Source organism: Neoarius graeffei, chromosome 24 (assembly GCF_027579695.1).
Source record: "Neoarius graeffei isolate fNeoGra1 chromosome 24, fNeoGra1.pri, whole genome shotgun sequence".
Taxonomy (NCBI): Eukaryota; Metazoa; Chordata; class Actinopteri; order Siluriformes; family Ariidae; genus Neoarius; species Neoarius graeffei.
In genome coordinates this window covers 32,874,277-32,894,613 of record NC_083592.1, presented here as the reverse complement: position 1 = coordinate 32,894,613, position 20,337 = coordinate 32,874,277, and the positions used below count along the sequence as shown (strand labels likewise).

General features: G+C 40.6%; 2 protein-coding genes across 4 annotated transcripts in view; one reads left to right on the top strand and one right to left on the bottom strand.

Annotated features, from left to right (window-relative positions):
- Window positions 1-429: 429 nt before the first annotated feature.
- On the top strand, window positions 430-19,664 carry coq2 (coenzyme Q2 4-hydroxybenzoate polyprenyltransferase). 3 transcript variants are annotated; one of them, XM_060907074.1, is made up of 8 exons: window positions 430-483; window positions 6,112-6,462; window positions 6,602-6,768; window positions 16,198-16,319; window positions 16,551-16,636; window positions 17,454-17,587; window positions 17,689-17,877; window positions 17,992-19,664. In XM_060907074.1, the coding sequence occupies exons 2-8, from the start codon at window positions 6,156-6,158 to the stop codon at window positions 18,142-18,144; spliced, it is 1,158 nt and encodes a 385-aa protein (XP_060763057.1). In that variant the 5' UTR covers window positions 430-483; window positions 6,112-6,155; the 3' UTR covers window positions 18,145-19,664. The 3 variants fall into 3 exon arrangements, with proteins under 3 accessions (XP_060763057.1, XP_060763056.1, XP_060763058.1); XM_060907075.1 differs by lacking the exon at window positions 430-483 and adding an exon at window positions 4,886-4,975; XM_060907073.1 differs by lacking the exons at window positions 430-483; window positions 6,602-6,768; window positions 16,198-16,319; ... (2 more) ...; window positions 17,689-17,877; window positions 17,992-19,664 and adding exons at window positions 2,357-4,625; window positions 4,826-4,975 and having other exon boundaries at window positions 6,112-6,270.
- The window catches only part of gldc (glycine dehydrogenase (decarboxylating)), a 59,275-nt gene continuing 57,170 nt past the window's right edge, over window positions 18,233-20,337 (bottom strand). Inside the window, exons 24-25 of the mRNA XM_060907072.1 lie at window positions 18,740-18,820; window positions 18,233-18,654 (exon numbers count right to left, since the gene is read on the bottom strand). Of these exons, the coding sequence (XP_060763055.1) occupies window positions 18,517-18,654; window positions 18,740-18,820 (219 nt within the window). The 3' untranslated portion in view covers window positions 18,233-18,516. The remainder of the gene's footprint in view (window positions 18,655-18,739; window positions 18,821-20,337) is intronic.

Genomic DNA, 20,337 nt, shown 5'->3' with positions numbered 1-20,337 from the left:
ATGAATGATATAAATTCAAAGTTCTGTACAATATTTACTGTAATGTCGACATGTGACCACACGAGGGCGCTGAAGCTCATGGTGAGGAGCTGTTTACGACAGTACTGCAGTTACATTATAGATACATTCAGAAGTGGAAACAGGATTTTCCACTCAATAAATTCATTTAAACTGTTGCATAATAATTCAGATTTTATTTTAGGCTGCACATTTAACATGCACCATGAAACTAAACGCGTATCGATTAGAAATATCAAAATTAAAATGCTAGTAAATATTAAAACAGGATGTACGCGGTACAAATGTAAATGTAAATATAATCTAAATAATAGCACAGCATTTTAAATTCTAATTAAATATTTCAATGATATAATTATAAGCATTTTCCCTCCGCGGAACCTAATAGCAATTTGGTGTTTCCGACGGAACAATTTACCCGGAGCACACAAATCCTTCACATTACCTGCATGTCACAACACTGATGTAAGTCAGAAAATACGCGATTTAACAGTAATTCAAGTATTTTTTTATAAGTGTGTTAATGTTGAATATTTAAATCAGCTTCAGTTCATCAGTTTGACGTTAATTTTGGTATTTTTTTAGATAATGTAGCTGTTTTGTTTGTAACTCGTTAGCTGATGGACAGTCTGATACTGTATGTAAACAGTAAAGATGACAGTTGTTAAGAAATGATGTGTTTGGTGAAAGATTTAAACTTGCTGTTATAAATTCTCAGTATATTACAAACAGAAAATCATTCAAATGAAGTTATTTTGGTAGCTGTGGATGATTTACTTACTTAAAAATACAACTCCGATTCCAAAAAAGTTGGGACAAAGTACAAATTGTAAATAAAAACAGAATGCAATGATGTGGAAGTTTCAAAATTCCATATTTTATTCAGAATAGAACATAGATGACATATCAAATGTTTAAACTGAGAAAATGTATCATTTAAAGAGAAAAATTAGGTGATTTTAAATTTCATGACAACACCACATCTCAAAAAAGTTGGGACAAGGCCATGTTTACCACTGTGAGACATCCCCTTTTCTCTTTACAACAGTCTGTAAACGTCTGGGGACTGAGGAGACAAGTTGCTCAAGTTTAGGGATAGGAATGTTAACCCATTCTTGTCTAATGTAGGATTCTAGTTGCTCAACTGTCTTGGGTCTTTTTTGTCGTATCTTCCGTTTTACGATGCGCCAAATGTTTTCTATGGGTGAAAGATCTGGACTGCAGGCTGGCCAGTTCAGTACCCGGACCCTTCTTCTACGCAGCCATGATGCTGTAATTGATGCAGTATGTGGTTTGGCATTGTCATGTTGGAAAATGCAAGGTCTTCCCTGAAAGAGACGTCGTCTGGATGGGAGCATATGTTGCTCTAGAACCTGGATATACCTTTCAGCATTGATGGTGTCTTTCCAGATGTGTAAGCTGCCCATGCCACACGCACTAATGCAACCCCATACCATCAGAGACGCAGGCTTCTGAACTGAGCGCTGATAACAACTTGGGTCGTCCTTCTTCTCTTTAGTCCGAATGACACGGCGTCCCTGATTTCCATAAAGAACTTCAAATTTTGATTCGTCTGACCACAGAACAGTTTTCCACTTTGCCACAGTCCATTTTAAATGAGCCTTGGCCCAGAGAAGACGTCTGCGCTTCTGGATCATGTTTAGATACGGCTGCTTCTTTGAACTATAGAGTTTTAGCTGGCAACGGCGGATGGCACGGTGAATTGTGTTCACAGATAATGTTCTCTGGAAATATTCCTGAGCCCATTTTGTGATTTCCAATACAGAAGCATGCCTGTATGTGATGCAGTGCCGTCTAAGGGCCCGAAGATCACGGGCACCCAGTATGGTTTTCCAGCCTTGACCCTTACGCACAGAGATTCTTCCAGATTCTCTGAATCTTTTGATGATATTATGCACTGTAGATGATGATATGTTCAAACTCTTTGCAATTTTACACTGTCGAACTCCTTTCTGATATTGCTCCGCTATTTGTCGGCGCAGAATTAGGGGGATTGGTGATCCTCTTCCCATCTTTACTTCTGAGAGCCGCTGCTACTCCAAGATGCTCTTTTTATACCCAGTCATGTTAATGACCTATTGCCAATTGGCCTAGTGAGTTGCAATTTGGTCCTCCAGCTGTTCCTTTTTTGTACCTTTAACTTTTCCGGCCTCTTATTGCCCCTGTCCCAACTTTTTTGAGATGTGTTCCTATCATGAAATTTCAAATAAGCCAATATTTGGCAGGAATTTCAAAATGTCTCACTTTCGACATTTGATATGTTGTCTATGTTCTATTGTGAATACAATATCAGTTTTTGAGATTTGTAAATTATTGCATTCTGTTTTTATTTACAATTTGTACTTTGTCCCAACTTTTTTGGAATCAGGGTTGTAATAGTAATAATACACTGCCGTTCAAAAGTTTGGGGTCACTTTGAAATGTCCTTATTTTTGAAAGAAAAGCACTGTTCTTTTCAATGAAGATCACTTTAAACTAATCAGAAATCCACTCTATACATTGCTAATGTGTAAGGATGCACCGAATTTTCGGCCACCGAAAATTTTCGGCCGAAAATGGAAAAAAATCCACTTTCGGTTTTCGGTGGACTGAGTTAGAAGTGAGGCCGAAAAGTCACGTGTGGCGCAAAGACGCAATGAAACAACACAATGCGATGATCTGGCCAGGGTTGCCAGCACTGAAGTCGCGAATGTTTGATTGAAACGTTTCTGAATGTTAACTTTTTCTTTCTCACGTTCTCTCACTAACTTAGTGGTATAAAAATGATACATGCTAATAAAATAAAACACAAACGTCCTCTCCCTTTGTGAGACCCATTTCCCATTAGCTTTTTGTCGTGTTTTCGTGGTGCCAGTTGTTTATTCATCTTGTCAGACCTGGCAACATTGAAATGGCGCCTTCTTGAAAATGTCGGCGGTGTGGAAATATTTTAAAGTATCTGAGAGCGAGAATAGGGTTGCAGTTTGCAATGAATGTGACGCGAAAGTGTCTAGAGGGGGTATTAATGCTAAGACGTTTAGCACTTCAGGTTTAATTAGCCATTTAAAAACCAACCATCCAGCAAAACATGATGAATACGCGAGAGAGTCAGCTGCTGCTGCAGCTAAGAGAAAGGCTAGCAGCGCACCATCTGTGGCCGACGTCTTTGAAAAGACAAAAAAATTCGCCTCTGAGAGTCCCAAAGCAATAGGGATTACTAAAAAAATAATGGAATACATGGCTTTAGACGACCAACCATTCAGTGTTGTGGAGGACACTGGATTTCGAAGACTCATGGCGTACATTGAGCCCCGTTACACCTTACCGAGCAGGCGTTATTTCGCGGACGTGTGCCTACCAGAGCTGTACCATAGCATTGCGACTCGCGTGCACGAGCTCTTGGCCAAAGATAGCAATGCTTACCTGAGCTTCACGACAGACATATGGACCTCCGATGTCAGCCCAACCAGCATGCTGAGCTTAACAGCGCAGTGGGTCGACGAGAACTTCAAACTTCGGCAGGTCGTACTTCAGTCACAGGAATTTAAAGGATCGCATACAGCAGGAGCCATCTCCGATGCGTTCAACAGAATGTTTGAGTCTTGGCAGATAGACCGGGCCAGAGTGCATGCTGTGGTCAGCGACAACGCTCGGAATATGGTGAAAGCTATGGAAGATAATGGCCTGAAAGGGATACGGTGCATGGCTCACACTCTGCAGATTGCTGTGAATGAAGGTGTGTTGAGCCAGCGCAGCATTGTGGATATATCATCAACAGGGAGGAAAATTGTAGGCCACTTTAAGCATTCCCTGCTTGCTTATTCTCGCCTCCAGGCCCTTCAAGAACAATTCGGAATGCCTCCAAAACGTTTCCAGCAGGATGTAAGTACTAGGTGGAACAGTACCTACTATATGCTCCAGAGCCTTTTGTCACAAAAACAAGTCCTGGCTGCCTACGCTGCCGATAATGATCTGCCCGCGACATTCACCTCCTACCAGTGGTTATTAATTGAGAACACACTTTCTCTTCTCGCCCCGTTTGAGCAGTTGACAAAGGAAATAAGTTCATCTAAAGCATCTGCTGCAGATGTTATCCCGTTGCTTGCAGCACTCACGCGTCTTCTCAAGAAAGAAAGTGAAACGGACCACGGAGTCAAAACAACAAAAAGTGCACTGTTAGAGGCTGTCAACAGACGTTTTTGTCAGGCAGACACGGAACCCCTGTTTTGCATCGCAACTGTGCTTGACCCACGATATAAGGATTACTACATTGATGTTGAGAAAAAACGGAGAGTAAGGGAAATGGTCCAGGCTGAATTGGACTTGTTTAACCCGCTTGGAGACGGCGAAGTGAAGCACAGAGAAGGGGCCGAGGGTACTCAAACAAAAAGAATCTGCACTACAGAGTCAGTGCGTGCGCCCTCACTCTCGGACATGTTCGAGGAAATCATCCAGGAAAGCGACCCAGATCTCAGGCAGCCGAGTGCCACTGCTCAGCAGCTGGACTGTTACCTGTCAGAAGTCCTGATTCCCAGGAATGATGATCCTCTAACATATTGGAGGACCAATCGAGGGCGCTTTCCTGAGTTGGCACGGATGGCACGCAGGTAAGAAGTCAATAGGTTTTACAAAACAAAAGGTTTAATTTAATGAATGTAATATAAAACAATATTGGAATACAACAACGACAGTGCACAAAAATGAAGCACAATATTTTAAAACAATAATGGAATGGTTTATTCTCTGTATGTCTTTTTTTATTGCTTGATAATAAAGAACTGAACCTACAATGTTATTCCCATCCAAGGTACTTGGCTGCTCCATGCACAAGCACAGATAGCGAGAGGCTGTTTAGTGCTGCATCCAATGTTCTTGATGAGAGGAGGAACAGACTGACATGTGACAAAGCAGAGAAGTTACTGTTCATAAAGAAGAACCTGCCACTGTTCCTGAAGGAGTAGGCTAAGTACACTCTATGCCAGAAGGACACTCCATAATTCATTTGCGATTTTGCACGTTGATGCATTTTTTTGTTGTTGTTGGAATGCTTACAGAAGAGGTCCACCTAAGTTCAAATAGTTTTTTTATACATTTTATTTGGGGCTTGATACACAGGTGCAGTGGTTAATGTTTGGTCTATATTTGTCTACCGTCATACCCCAGGGCAGAACAGAGAGTAATATGTTGAGTACATGATTCATACAGGCTGAGTTAATTATACACTTGATTTGGATTGTGTTGTTTTGGAGTTTTTTGTTTGAATGCCTTGTCTAATGAAAATGGGAAAAAAGGAAATTAAAAATCAAATGAACAACTATACCTACTGGCAGTTCTATGGGAACATTTGAAGACTATTAAATAAACATTTACTTTCTTTGAAAAAACATGTCTACAGTTATTTTCGGCTATTATGCAATATTTAAAAAATGTAAAACTTAACCACATTTGATATTCGGTTTCAGTTTCGGTATTCGGCCAAGCATTTTAATTGTTATTCGGTTTCGGCCACAAATTTTCATTTCGGTGCATCCCTACTAATGTGGTAAATGACTATTCTAGCTGCAAATGTGTGGTTTTTGGTGCAATATCTCCATAGGTGTATAGAGGCCCATTTCCAGCAACTCTCACTCCAGTGTTCTAATGGTACAATGTGTTTGCTCATTGCCTCAGAAGGCTAATGGATGATTAGAAAACCCTTGTACAATCATGTTAGCACAGCTGAAAACAGTTTAGCTCTTTAGAGAAGCTATAAAACTGACCTTCCTTTGAGCAGATTGAGTTTCTGGAGCATCACATTTGTGGGGTCGATTAAATGCTCAAAATGGCCAGAAAAATGTCTTGACTATATTTTCTATTCATTTTACAACTTATGGTGGTAAATAAAAGCGTGACTTTTCATGGAAAACACAAAATCGTCTGGGTGACCCCAAACTTTTGAACAGTAGTGTATGTTTAATTTATACAGGTTTCTCAGACCAAAGGTCACTTCACAGTTATGTAAAAAGAAACACACTAAGCCACAAAATAATAAACGGACTAAAACACATTTGAATGAAGAAATTCTCCAATTTTTTGTTGTTTCGTTTCTTTCAGGCGTCCACTGCGTTTTTGCTGCTCTCATTGTCACAGCAGTCAAGATGATGTGCACCAAGATACTGACACTGCTTAGTTCACATCCATTACGGAGACTTCCAGCACAGACTTGTCTCACCTGCTTTACAATTATCCAGAAGGACAAGAGAGCTTGCAGTACAGTTTCGCTTGCATCAGGATCCTGTTTTATCAAGACAGACTTTCAGAAACAGAGAAGGGGTTTGTCAGATATTCCTTACTATGGTCTTAACAACATGAGATCTTTCAGCCTGAGTCCTGCAGGAATAGTAAGTGCAGCTCCAGTGTCTGTTCAGCCGTACCTCCGCTTAATGAGATTGGACAAACCGATTGGTGAGCTTCTGTCAAGCACATACTTGTTTGATTATGCTGATGTCAAGACAGTCCAGATACATCACAGGACATCACGTCATATCACCTTGGCAATATTATCCATGTGTCAGTGACTGTTTTTTGGGATTTGTGTTGGCAGGGACGTGGCTGTTGTATCTGCCGTGTACATGGAGCATCGGGCTGGCAGCAGACCCGGGCTGTCTGCCTGACCTACACATGCTTGCACTGTTTGGGGCTGGAGCTATGCTGATGAGAGGAGCGGGCTGCACCATTAACGACATGTGGGACAGAGACTTTGACAAGAAGGTATTCCTTGCATGTGCAACTGGAATGTTTAATTCAGCCTAGTTGCATGTTTTAAACAGATCTCATCTCATTATCTGTAGCCGCTTTATCCTGTTCTACAGGGTCGCAGGCAAGCTGGAGCCTATCCCAGCTGACTACGGGCGAAAGGCGGGGTACACCCTGGACAAGTCGCCAGGTCATCACAGGGCTGACACATAGACACAGACAACCATTCACACTCACATTCACACCTACGCTCAATTTAGAGTCACCAGTTAACCTAACCTGCATGTCTTTGGACTGTGGGGGAAACCGGAGCACCCGGAGGAAACCCACGCGGACACGGGCAGAACATGCAAACTCCACACAGAAAGACCCTCGCCGGCCACGGGGCTCGAACCCGGACCTTCTTGCTGTGAGGCGACAGCGCTAACCACTACACCACCGTGCCGCCCACACTTGAAGTCAAATAGTAAAAAAAAAAAAAAATTGACAGTAGAACTCATGATTGTTTAATAATGAAAGTAAGAGCATTTACGCATGCACAATGTGACAAGAACTCGCAGGATTGGGACTAAACAGCTGTGTGGCCATAAGAAAACCACTTGTTAGTGAGGATACTCAGAAGAGAAGGCTTCAGTTTGCTAGGGAGCATAAAGATTAGAATCTGGAGCAACAGAAAAAGGTCATGTGGTCTGACGAGTCCAGATTTACCCTGTTCCTGAGTGATGGGCGTGTCAGGGTAAGAATGGAAGTACATGAAGAGATCATGCATAGCGGCCATTGGGCAAGCCTCTGGAGGCAGTGTTATGATCTGGGGTTGCTTCAGTTGGTCAGGTCGAGGCTCAGCAATATTATGTGGCAATAAAATGAAGTCAGCTGAGTGTACTGAATGACCAGGTTATCACATCAGTGGATTTTTTTTTTCTTCTCTGATGGCATGGGCATCAAATTAGGGCTCAGGTTGTAAAAGAGTGGCTCAGGGAGCATGAGGAATCATTTTCACACGTGAATCGGCCACCACGGACTCCTAACCTTAACCCCGCTGAAAGTCTTTGGGATGTGCTGGAGAAGACTGTACAGAGGGATTTGACTCTCCTGACGTCAATACAAGATCTCCGTGAAAAATTACTGCAACTTTGGATGAAAATAAATGTTGTGATGTTGCATCCGATTGTTGAAACAATGCTGCAGCCATTGTGTGTCTTAGGCAAAGCAAAAGGCCGTCCAACGAAATATTAATGTGCGACTCCCCCAACCGGGGAGTGTATCGACATGGTGCAGATCAGAAAAAATAAAAAGAACAGAATACCTTTACTGTACAAGTCGACTATAAAAATTTGCTTATAAATAAGCAAATCAAATGTACATGAAGGACATAAATATATGCGGTATATGGAAGGAAATATGTTCAGTGTTCCCATAAATAAAATATGCACTATATATAGTAAGCTCTGGAACTATTGGCACCCTTGTAAAATGTTTGTTTAATAAGTTGTCTTTGTGGTCAGTTAGTTTTATCTCTCACTGAAAATATGAGAGAAATCTAACCTTTAATTGAAGTGCATTTATTATAAGAAAATGTATCCTTTTTAATTAAAAAAAGAACACGTCACAATTAATGGCACCCCTGTAGTTCGTACTTTTAACAAATCCACATGCCAACATAGCAGCACTGATTCTTCTCATTCTGGAGTTTACTGTAGAATGTTTTATGTCCGGCGGCACGGTGGTGTAGTGGTTAGCGCTGTCGCCTCACAGCAAGAAGGTCCGGGTTCGAGCCCCGGGGCCGGCGAGGGCCTTTCTGTGTGGAGTTTGCATGTTCTCCCCGTGTCCGCGTGGGTTTCCTCCGGGTGCTCCGGTTTCCCCCACAGTCCAAAGACATGCAGGTTAGGTTAACTGGTGACTCTAAATTGACCGTAGATGTGAGTGTGAATGGTTGTCTGTGGCCATGTACACACATAGCCAGGTATTTTTAAAACCGAACATTTCCCCCCCCTCTGTTTATAAAAATGTTTTATCCACACCACCTCGTCTTCAAAAAAAATCCCTTCCTCACATAACCGAACATCTGTGTTTTCAATCACATTCATAAGCATTCCAAACCTGTAGATGGCATTATTTCCCCAAATCCTACCCCCTAATCACATCAGAATAGCACCTGCACAATAATTAACGCTTTCAAGGCACTACTCCGATCCATTACTCTTTGTCCATGCTTAATCTGGCTTCTGCAGTAAACAAAGGTCGCACGTTTGACGTCAGGGCAGATTTGTTGTTATTTTTTTGGCGCAGATTGTGACGTTCTAAAACGCAAAACTCCGGTTATCTCTGTCTACACGAAAAGGCATACACAGAGTTTTCAAAAATCTTCACTTTGCCCGGAGTTTTTTTAAATATTCGTTTTTGATGTGTTTTCATGTGGATGACAGGCCAAAACGTAAAAAAATATCTTCGATTTAGCAGATACCCGGCTACATGTGGACGGGGTCTTAGTCTATGTGTCGGCCCTGTGATGACCTGGCGACTTGTCCAGGGTGTACCCCGCCTTTCGCCCGTAGTCAGCTGGGATAGGCTCCAGCTTGCCTGCGACCCTGTAGAACAGGATAAAGCGGCTAGAGATAATGAGATGAGATGTTTTATGTCCATTACTGAAATATAAAAGATGAAATTGGATTGATCAACGCAGATGAGCTGTAGCAATGAAACGAGCATGGCTTTACAGTACACTCTGTGATTGAAATGCTCTATTTAGCTCATCTAGCCATAAGACCGATGATCTGTTGCCAGGACGTGGCGTCCGTCATCCACAATTCAGTTAAATCGTACCTCCTCTATCAGTTCTCCACGGATTTCCGTTCCGATTGTTTTGTTTGAAAGAACTCATCACTCCGCACAAAACTTGGTCGTTGTTTTGTCAAATTTTTTGCTAACGAGTAAGTAATTAGGCCAAACGAACGAATTTTCCAGGCCTCTCACTAGAACTGTATCTCCTCTCTCAGTTCTCACCCGATTCCAGTTCTGATCGACGTTTTGGATCGATCTTCTCTCAAGGAACAAAACTTGGTCATTTGTTTGTTGATTTTCTTGTTGTAAATAATTTGTTTACAACTTTGTTTATTTTCAGTTAAATCGTGTCTCGTCCCTCAGTTTTGAATGGATTTCAGTTCTGATTGTTTTATTCGAAAGAACTTGACCTTCTGCACAACACCTGGTCATTGTGTTGTTTATTTTTGGCTAACAAATTAGTCATTAGCTCAATTTAAAGTGCCATTCCACCATTGGATGTATTCTTTGGCATAAAATACAATATATTTTATGACAACATGACTAGACAGGGGGCGGCACGGTGGTGTAGTGGTTAGCGCTGTCGCCTCACAGCAAGAAGGTCCGGGTTCGAGCCCCGTGGCCGGCGAGGGCCTTTCTGTGCGGAGTTTGCATGTTCTCCCCGTGTCCGCATGGGTTTCCTCCGGGTGCTCCGGTTTCCCCCCACAGTCCAAAGACATGCAGGTTAGGTTAACTGGTGACTCTAAATTGAGCGTAGGTGTGAATGTGAGTGTGAATGGTTGTCTGTGTCTATGTGTCAGCCCTGTGATGACCTGGCGACTTGTCCAGGGTGTACCCCGCCTTTCACCCAGTCAGCTGGGATAGGCTCCAGCTTGCCTGCGACCCTGTAGAAGGATAAAGCGGCTAGAGATAATGAGATGAGATGAGATGACTAGACAGAGAAATCTTTTAGCTTCAAAATGATATATCAAACATAATTTTTTGACAACAACAAGTATATAAATTTTGCGACCAAAGTCACCTACCCTTTTAATTTCCGCGCGGTAGTGAAACGTGAGGTCATCGGCAGGTTCCCCTTCTTGTGTACCACGTCACGTGTGACGTGGCACAGATTATCAGCAATGGCGGATGGAACGCGATTGTCAGCTTCGGAAAAGAAGCGAAGGAAAATAGCAAGTGATGCCTAAAAGAGACGGTCGATGGTGAATATTGGCACAGCAATCGACAAGTGGAAATCGCGTTCTATCCGCCATTGCTGATAATCTGTGCCACGTCACACGTGACGTGGTACACAAGAAGGGGAACCTGCTGATGACATCACGTTTCACTACCGCGCGGAAATTAAAAGGGTAGGTGACTTTGGTCGCAAAATTAATATACTTGTCGTTGTCAAAAAATTATGTTTGATATATCATTTTGAAGCTAAAAGATTTCTCTGTCTAGTCATGTTGTCATAAAATGTATTGTATTTTATGCCAAAAAAATACATCCAATGGTGGAATGGCACTTTAAACTTTCTTCTGACTAGAATTGTATTTCCTCTCTCATTTATCATGTGAATTCAGTTCTGACTGATGTTTTGGGTCGATCTTTCCTTGGGGAACAAAATTTAGTCTTTTGTTGATTTTCCTGTTGTAAGCAATTTGTCGTGGAGGTTGGTCCTCTCTCACATCGTCACATTTCACTTCTGTTTGATCGTCATGGTTGTTTTGATGGCAGGCCAGATGAGCTACTACGTCCTTGACGTTCTGGTTTAAATTCCTAATACTGTAATTCTGTATTTTTGCTTCCATTCATAACATTACTATTGTGCTCTATTCTTTGTTGAAGGATTATGATTTTTTTTTATGGTTTGCGTGGACATTGTCACAGTATAAACTGAGGCACATTTTTGTTGAGAAACAGGCTGTTCGATCTGCTCCTCTGGACCTCCGGCTCTCATTCAAAATAATTTCTTGTCGAATTTTCCATGTTTAAAAATACAGTGAAACCTCGATATTAAGACCACCATTGGGACCTAGCCTGGCAAGCCAGACTAAATGTGAATATTTAGTCTGGCCTCGATCCGTAGACATTTCCGAAGGGGGTGGGAGGAACAAACCGCTGTCTTTCAAACTGTCTCTGTGCGTATAGGCCAACGCTCTGACCAATCAGCGCAACAGTGACTGTGACGTAGTCAGAGCGACAGAAAGCAGTGGGGGAGGCCTTGAAATAAATAATTTTTCAAAATGCGTATTAATTAATAAACAGGTTCTAGATATTAAGAAGTTTGGAGATAATGACCACAAGTTTGGAGTCTGTACCACATACACATTTTTTTCCAAGTGTTTTTCAAGGGTTTGCTTAAACTGTTTTTGAGAGTTTTTATTTAGTGGTGTTTGGTGAAATAATTTCCCTTCAATTTAAAATAACGGGAAAATAAGAAACAATCAAAAAGTAATGTTTCAAAGCTGTTTATTAATTCTTCGTACTGCACAAACTAGCCCCATCCTTTTGGCTACGAGCGGAGCCAGCTGGTAGATCAGACTTTTGCCATAGCCGGTCGGCAAAACAGGGAAAACGTCCTTCTTGAAAAGGAATGAGCGGAGAGCCTCTTCCTGCTCATGTTTCAATGAAAACTCCAAGTCTAATTCTTCTAAAACTGATTCCAAAGCAGAGTCAAACGCGCGCTGTTCACTAGCCCGTAGCCATCTTTCCTGCTGTGCTTTCTCCAGCGTTGCGCAGCTCTGTCGTCACTCCTGCAAAAACCCGCCCAAAGAATCCAAACAAAAACCTTGTGTTGTGATTGGCGGGCACGATTTGATGCCCGGGGTGTTTTTGTTTATATGGTGTGAGGCTAGACCCACTCGCTAGGCAAAAAATATTTTTGGCCGCTAGGCGGTTGGGTCTAGTTTATGAGGCTAATTGGGACCAGGTCGAAGTGGTCTTAATATTGAGGTGGTCTTAATGTTGAGTTGGCAAGATATACTGACAGTTGCTGAGCTGTTGCATAGCAACGTGCATGCATGATGTTCTTAATACTGTTGTATTACATGTAATAAATTTATGAACTAGTTTATTGTATTTCATTGATAAATGATTAAATCAACAAGCTATACTTTTGCTTAAATTTAGCATGTGTGTGGTTTGTGTGTCTAGCAAGTACAAATGTACATGTAATACAACATGTAAAAAACAATATAACTTTAAGTTTTCATTTAAACTTTTAATAAACTTGTAATAGAATTAATCATAATTAAAACCATACCATTTTTAAATGTAAACCATACAGCAAACTTACACAAGTCATTGAAACAAGAAATTGAAATCTCGTTCTGAATACTCTTTCATAATTAGGCCACGCCAATTTAATTAGTTGGTTCTCGGAATCGCCGCTTGAAAAAAATACAAAATGAAAAAAAATAAAATCGAAATCAAACTCCTGCCAACAGAAAAGGTCACGTGATGTGAGGTCACGTGACACCGAAAACCAATCAAATCGCCCCTTTCACTTTCGATAAAGACTTGTGGAAGAAGCATGCCTGTGGAGGGGAATCCTACAAAGCCTGTGTTTGTGATTGTTAGGATATTCAGCGAACAGAAGCGTAAAATCTTTGACAGGTATGTTGAAATTCTGTTTACTGGTTTGCCTGTATTATTTGGTCTATTTCCACCGCTAATTTTACCATCAGAGCATTTTTTTTTTTTAATTTTATTTTTATTTCGCCTGCTCGCTTCATATTTTTCCTGAAAAAATCCGAGAACCAACTAATTAAATTGGTGTGGCCTTATGACACTTTTAACAACTTGAACTTTTTCTATTTAAATCGATCTACTAAAGCTCACTTCACACCTCGTTGCATAGATTACCTGCATTTTGCCAATTCCAAACTTTTCTGCTAGCTGACGCTGACTTTTACCCGCACTTTCGTTAATCAGATCAATTTTTTCTTTCAAAGACAACTCATTATGTTTTCTACTCATTGTCGTACAAGTCGATCTTAATTTTGCGGCATGGCATAAAAAAAATTTTGCGACATGACGCAAACTGGATGTCGTGAAAGCTCTTGTACCCCGTGTTTTGACACGACGGGGGCGCCTGTATTTTCGAGGTTTAATTACATTGATTTTCGACGGGTGGGACCGAAATTAATGGTCGTAATACGCAATATTGAGGTGGTCGCATTATTGAAGGCCGCGACCAACGAAATATGTAAGCAAGCAATCGGGACCGTGAAAAACTGTTCATAATTTTGAGGTGGTCGTAATTTTGAAGTGGTCGTAACATGAGGTTTCGCTGTAACATTATTCAATCAGGAATGCTTGTTTCCTTTGCGTTTTAGTATATATCTGCTGAGCTGCATTGTGTTGTGAGATTAGATGCATTACCTGGGAGTTAAAGGCCTATGGCAGTATTACTTGGGATGGGAAAATTATTGTGATTGTAGAAAAAGATGCTGGATTAATACACCAAACATCATCCCTAGATTTGCTCAGATAGATGCAGATTTTTTTTTTAAGTCAACAGTGGCGGAAGCAGGAAGACATTAAGCATAATGAATATTAAAAGCAGCATGTGCTCACAACAAAATGCAGGCTGTAGAATCCCAAAGTCAAGCTGCATCAAGGATCTTTTTATAATCTCTTTCTGGGATTTGAAATCATAACAGAATTGAATTATGAATTGTCTTAAATTGTCTTTAATAAAGTTTACATGTCAGATCAAAACCAGTTCTTTCTATATTCACGTCTTCCTTGTCAGCATTTTTTTTTAAATCTTCCCAATAGTTTCATACTCTTAATATTCTCTTTAATTACGTCTTAAACCTGTTCTGACTACAACCCCAATTCCAAAAAAGTTGGGACACGGTGTAAAACATAAATAAATACATAATATGACGATTTACAAATCATGGAAACTCTATATTTCATTGAAAATAGTACAAAGACAACATATCAAATGTTGAAACTGAGAAATTTCATTATTTTTTGAAAAATATATGCTCATTTTGACACATTTTAAAAAAGTTGGGACGGGGCAACAAAAGACTGAAAAAGTTGTGTAATGATTAAAAAATAATAATAATTTGGTTAATTGGCAACAGGTCAGTAACATGATTGGGGAAGAGCATCCCAGAGGGGCTGAATCTCTCAGAAGTAAAGACGGGGCAGGGTTCACCACTCAGTGAAAAACTGCATGGGCAAACAGCGCAACAATTTAAGAATAATGTTCCTCAGTGTAAAACTGCAAAGAATTTGGGGATCATATCATCTACGGTACGTAATATCATGAAAAGATTCAGAGAATCTGGAGAAATCTGTGTAGACAAGAGACAAGGCTGAAAACTGACATTGGATGCCTGTGATCTTCAGGCCCTCAGGAGACACTGCATTAAAAGCAGACACATGTCTGCATTGGAAATCACTGCATGGGGTCAGGAATGCTTGAGGAAACCATCGTCTGTGAAAACAGTTTATTACTGCAACCACAAATGCAAGTTAAAAACAGATATAAACAATATCCAGAAACACCACCACCTTCTCTTGACCCGAGCTCTTTTACGATGGACTGAGGTGAAGTGGAAAATTGTCCTGAGGTCTGATGAATCAAAAGTAGAAATTCTATTTAGAAATCATGGACACCACGTCCTCCAGGCTAAAGAGGAGAGGGACCATCCGGCTTGTTATCAGTACACAGTTCAAAAGCCAGCATCTGTGATGGTATGAGGGGGCATTAGTGCACATGACATGGGTAGCTTGTACATCTGGGAAGGCATCATTAATGCTGAATGATATCGACATGTTTCAGAATAATATGCTGCCATCCAAACAAAATCTTTTTCAGGGAAGGCCTTCCTTCTTTCAGCAAGACAATGCCAAACCGCTTTCTACACTTATTAAAACTGCATGGCTCTATAGTAAAAGAGTCAGGGTGCTAAACTGGCCTGCCTGCAGTCCAGACCTGCCTCCCATTTAAAACATTTGGCGCATTATGAAGTGCAAAATACAACAAAGGAGACCCCGAACTGTTGAGTAACTGAAATTGTATATCAGGCAAGAATGGGACAACATTTTTCTTTCAAAACTACAGCAATTGGTCTCCTCAGTTCCCAAACATTTACAGAGTGTTGTTAAAAGTAGAGGTGATGAAACACAGTGGTAAACAAGCCCCTGTCCCAACTTTTTTAAAGCGTGTTGCTGACATCAAATTCAAAATGAGCATGTATTTTTCAAAAAACAATATTTCTCAGCTTCAACATTTGCTATGTTATCTTTTTACTATTTTTAATGAAATATAGGGTTTCCATGATTTGCAAATTATTGCATTCTGTTTTTCTTTACAGTTTACACAGCATGCCAGTTTTTTTGGAATTGGGGTTGTACGGTACATGCCCTAGCATTGTCATCTTATTACTTCACAGAAGCAGCATCAAGGCCTTTCAAGCTGCTGTAATTTTTTTTTAAAATTCCCTTCTTGTTTCTGTCACTGGTTCAACAATGTGTTTTCGGACACTGTTAGCTTTACTTTTTACTTTGAATAGAGAAAAGCTTGTGTAACCTCTGTAGTTCCTTCACATGGGGCTCACTTTTCATAATATTAAATCATGGCTTGAGTATGAATATCGATTGCAAGTCATCCGATGCTGTGCAAGATTGAATCTTGTACTACTTTGTGTTCTTCAGGTGTCCCGGACGGCCAGGCGCCCCATAGCTGCAGGACAGATCTCCCAGTTCCAAGCACTGGTCTTCCTGGGAGGCCAGTTGAGCTTAGCACTGGGAGTCCTCTTATGTCTCAACTATTACAGGTACTTCACTTATCTTATCTTCTATCGTACTTAGCTATTATTTTAATTTGACGGGTTTTTGGTCTTAACAGCCAACTCTAATGGCTTACTCATGTACTGTGTGTGTTTTGTAAAGCATCAGTCTGGTAACATTTTCACTTTAGTTTTACTTTAGTGTCATGCATCATTTACTCAGTCGATGATGTCAGTACAGCGCAAACACTGTATAACGTTTCACTTTCTCTGTTTCAGCATAGCCCTCGGTGCCGCCTCGTTATCGCTAGTCGTCACCTATCCTTTAATGAAGAGAATAACATACTGGCCTCAGCTCGTCTTGGGTACCTTCTACAAAGCTCATACTTCAGCATATACCAAGTTAAAGGAAAAATCCACCCTGAGTGACTTGCATTTTAATCTTTATAATATTTATTACACAACCTGAAAATATTCAGTGTCAGAATCTGAGTTAATGTTATTTATTTTTTTTTAACTTCAACATTGTGGTCTATTTTCACGACATTATGCACAATGCCATTTGACCATGTGCTGATATTGGCGCTAGCGGGATTTAACCATTGTTTCAGTTCTGCTTAAATAGAGCGATGCAGCAGCACTTTAGTCCTTTACTCCACTTTAGTGTCCAGTTATCTCACCACCTAATGTGTCCACTCCGCCTCAAACAAATCAGCTTCTAAAGCTTCGTCTTGCACACTAGTACTACAGTCAATGCCATTACGCTTGCCATCTTGAAGATCACTGATTCGCCAAGCCAAGTCTTTGCTGCATTACATTCTGGAACATTGAGTCCAGCGTTTGCTGTCTCAGAGTTGGATTTCTCAGGGACCTTGAACGTCACTGGAAAGAAGCTTTTGCTGTTTGATTAGAAGCTAACAGCTAAACCTGATCGTTATGCCTAATGTCTGATATTGGTTCTCTTATGAAACATCACTAAGTGTGCAAACACTGTCCCCCCGTGATGTCAGTCCAGCACACAACCGCTAACTTTTCACAGGAAGAATTAAAATACAGCCCCAGCCACTAATCACATGACGAACATTTCAATCTAAACATCATTTAATGTGTTTCAGGGTGGACTTTTCCTTTACTATGTGAATTATATTAGTGCAAAGGCCTAAAAGTTACTTTCCTCGGTAGGTTTTACCTTTAACTGGGGAGCTTTGCTTGGCTGGTCAGCCGTGTTGGGATCATGTGACTGGTCAGTGTGTCTGCCTCTGTATTTCTCTGGTGTGACGTGGACGCTGATATATGACACCATTTATGCCCATCAGGTACTTTCTGGTTTATTGTATTATAAAGCTGTGTAGCATGGTATCTGGTTTGTGCAGAATGAATTCAGGATTTCTGAACTTGAACGTTCTCTACTGAACAGGACAAAGAGGATGATGTTAAGTTGGGCGTGAAGTCCACAGCGCTGAGGTTCCTGGAAAACACCAAGCCCTGGCTGAGTGCCTTCGCTGTGGCCATGCTGTCTGGGTTAATACTGGCAGGCGCTAATGCAGACCAGACAGTCCCGTACTACGTTGCTGTGTCTGCTGTTGCTCTTCATCTAGCACGACAGGTTGGTGTGGTTCGAGATTTATTTTAAATTTACGAAATTTAAAAAAAAAAAAAAAAAAACAGGATTAATTTGTCCTAAAAAGATTAATATTTTCTCTTCCCTCTAAACTTGCAGATTTATTCTTTGGACATCAACAAGCCTGAGGATTGCTGGAAGAAATTCGCCTCGAATCGTAATTTAGGACTTCTGTTATTCTTAGGCATAGTTCTTGGCAATTTATGGAAGAGAATGGAAAGTCAGTATGAAACAATCAATTTTCCTTCCTAGATTAAAAAAAAAAACCTGTTTATATGTAAATAAGAATATTTCATTATTCATTTTAAAACATTTATTAAACCGTTATAATACTTCCTTAAAAAAAAAAAAATCCATGTACCAGTAGACATTAAGAGACAAGTTGCATCTACATACACAAAATCCTTACACCATTTAAAGATTTTTTTTTTTATACAAGGAATAAAATATATAACAATCCTATGCAAGCTGATCACTAAATCAATTCCAGTAAGTAGTTTTAGTAGTCTTAAAGAGAGCAGTATAGAAGATGCAGAACAAAAAACAAGGCACAGAATTAAAAAAGAGAGATCAATATCATATGTGATGAAGGAAGGTGAGTGAAGAATGTTTGTGAGGAGGTGGTCACGAAGATGCGCGCTCCTCGTACGGAGATTCATAGACGTCCATGGGGGGGCAGGTGCACACGAGATGCTGGTCACCATAGATGTCATCAATCCTTGAAATTGCAGGCCAAAACTTTGTTTCAGGTCTCACGAAAGGCTGCAACAGGACAAAGACAATGTTGGTTCCATTTGTAACGTATGTAAATGTTTTGTCGACTATTCAAAAGGCATAATATGCATACCATAGGGAAAGCAGCAGACTCCCGAGAATAGGGTCTGTCCCATGTGTTGGAGGCAATGCATCCCAGAGAATGAGGTGCCATCTGTGGGTGAGCAGATCAGGTGAAAATTAATTTTCAATCCAAATTGCTTGAAACTGCCCTCATTGAATTCAGAATTGAATGCAGAACATATTTTAATTCTGTAAAAAGTATGTTTATCCGTTCTTGAGATATTACAAATCAAAGACTGAAAAAAAAAAAAAAGCTTTTTAGAAAACTGCTGTAATATTCTGTATGAGGATCACATGGTCCAAAATGGGCCTCATTAACCAATGAGATCAAATGTCTCTTAATACCTTTTTTAATTTTTCCAAGATATTTACATGGAAATTGGCAGGTGCATAGATGGTTGTATACTGAATACTAATTTGCATAATCTGTAATGCTAATTAGGCAAAAATGTTATATTGGTACACTTGCTTCTTCCAAGTTTCACCAAATGCCTTTATTTGTGCAATATAAACCTGATCTTAACTCTCATTTATGCATCACAAAGAAAATCAATTATAAAATGTGCATAAATAAGCATTGAATGTCGTTCACGTTTACCATTCTCTATCAAAATACAAAAGTATTTCTAATCCCCTCTTTGTGCTCTGTAGGCCTTTGTATTTCTCAGTAGGGCCTACTAGTGTTTGTATGAAAGAATATAAATGATTCTTATTTTGATTAATATTCACAGCTTTCAAGACTAACTTAAAACAAACAATCCCAATTAATTGAACTGAAATGGACACTCGCGCTTCTGACTTCTGGTTTTTTTCCAAATATCATTCCGACCAGACGGCACAGTGATGTAGTGGTTAGCGCTGTCGCCTCACAGCAAGAAGGTCCGGGTTCGAGCCCCGTGGCCGGCGAGGGCCTTTCTGTGCGGAGTTTGCATGTTCTCCCCGTGTCCGCGTGGGTTTCCTCCGGGTGCTCCGGTTTCCCCCACAGTCCAAAGACATGCAGGTTAGGTTAACTGGTGACTCTAAATTGACCGTAGGTGTGAATGTGAGTGCGAATGGTTGTCTGTGTCTATGTGTCAGCCCTGTGATGACCTGGCGACTTGTCCAGGGTGTACCCCGCCTTTCGCCCGTAGTCAGCTGGGATAGGCTCCAGCTTGCCTGCGACCCTGTAGAACAGGATAAAGCGGCTAGAGATAATGAGATGAGATCTTAGTGGTCGGAATGATCTCAATATTTTTCATCAAAACAACCGCAGTTATATTCTGAAATATAGTTATTTATTTACATGAATCAGTTCGATTTGAAAAAAAATAAGTAGGTAAAGCGATGAAAACTCACTTCAAAGTCTCCCGTGAAGCAAAACATTAAAACTAGCAGACAGAAAATTTTGCTGAATACTTCATCAGAAACAGTGAGAGCGAGAGATCATCCCGATAAAAAGTTATTTACGAGTAATCCAGTTGGAAACTGATCAGGAGAGAGTGCCTGGGCAGTTTCCCAATGTCACGCGAGCAGAGAGTGAACTCTGTTGTACCAACTTCAACCTGCCGTTACTCCCAAAGTACTGAACAGATTTTAACAAGATGAATTTCTTTGGAAAGCAGAGATGAG

Bases quoted from the DNA above. Each gene is read 5' to 3' on its own strand.
- coq2 (XM_060907073.1), top strand. From the start codon at position 2,947: ATGTCGGCGGTGTGGAAATATTTTAAAGTATCTGAGAGCGAGAATAGG. The intron at 4,626-4,825 runs GTAAGAAGTCAA...TTCCCATCCAAG, and splicing joins TTGGCACGGATGGCACGCAG to GTACTTGGCTGCTCCATGCA. The intron at 4,976-6,111 runs GTAGGCTAAGTA...CGTTTCTTTCAG, and splicing joins CTGCCACTGTTCCTGAAGGA to GCGTCCACTGCGTTTTTGCT.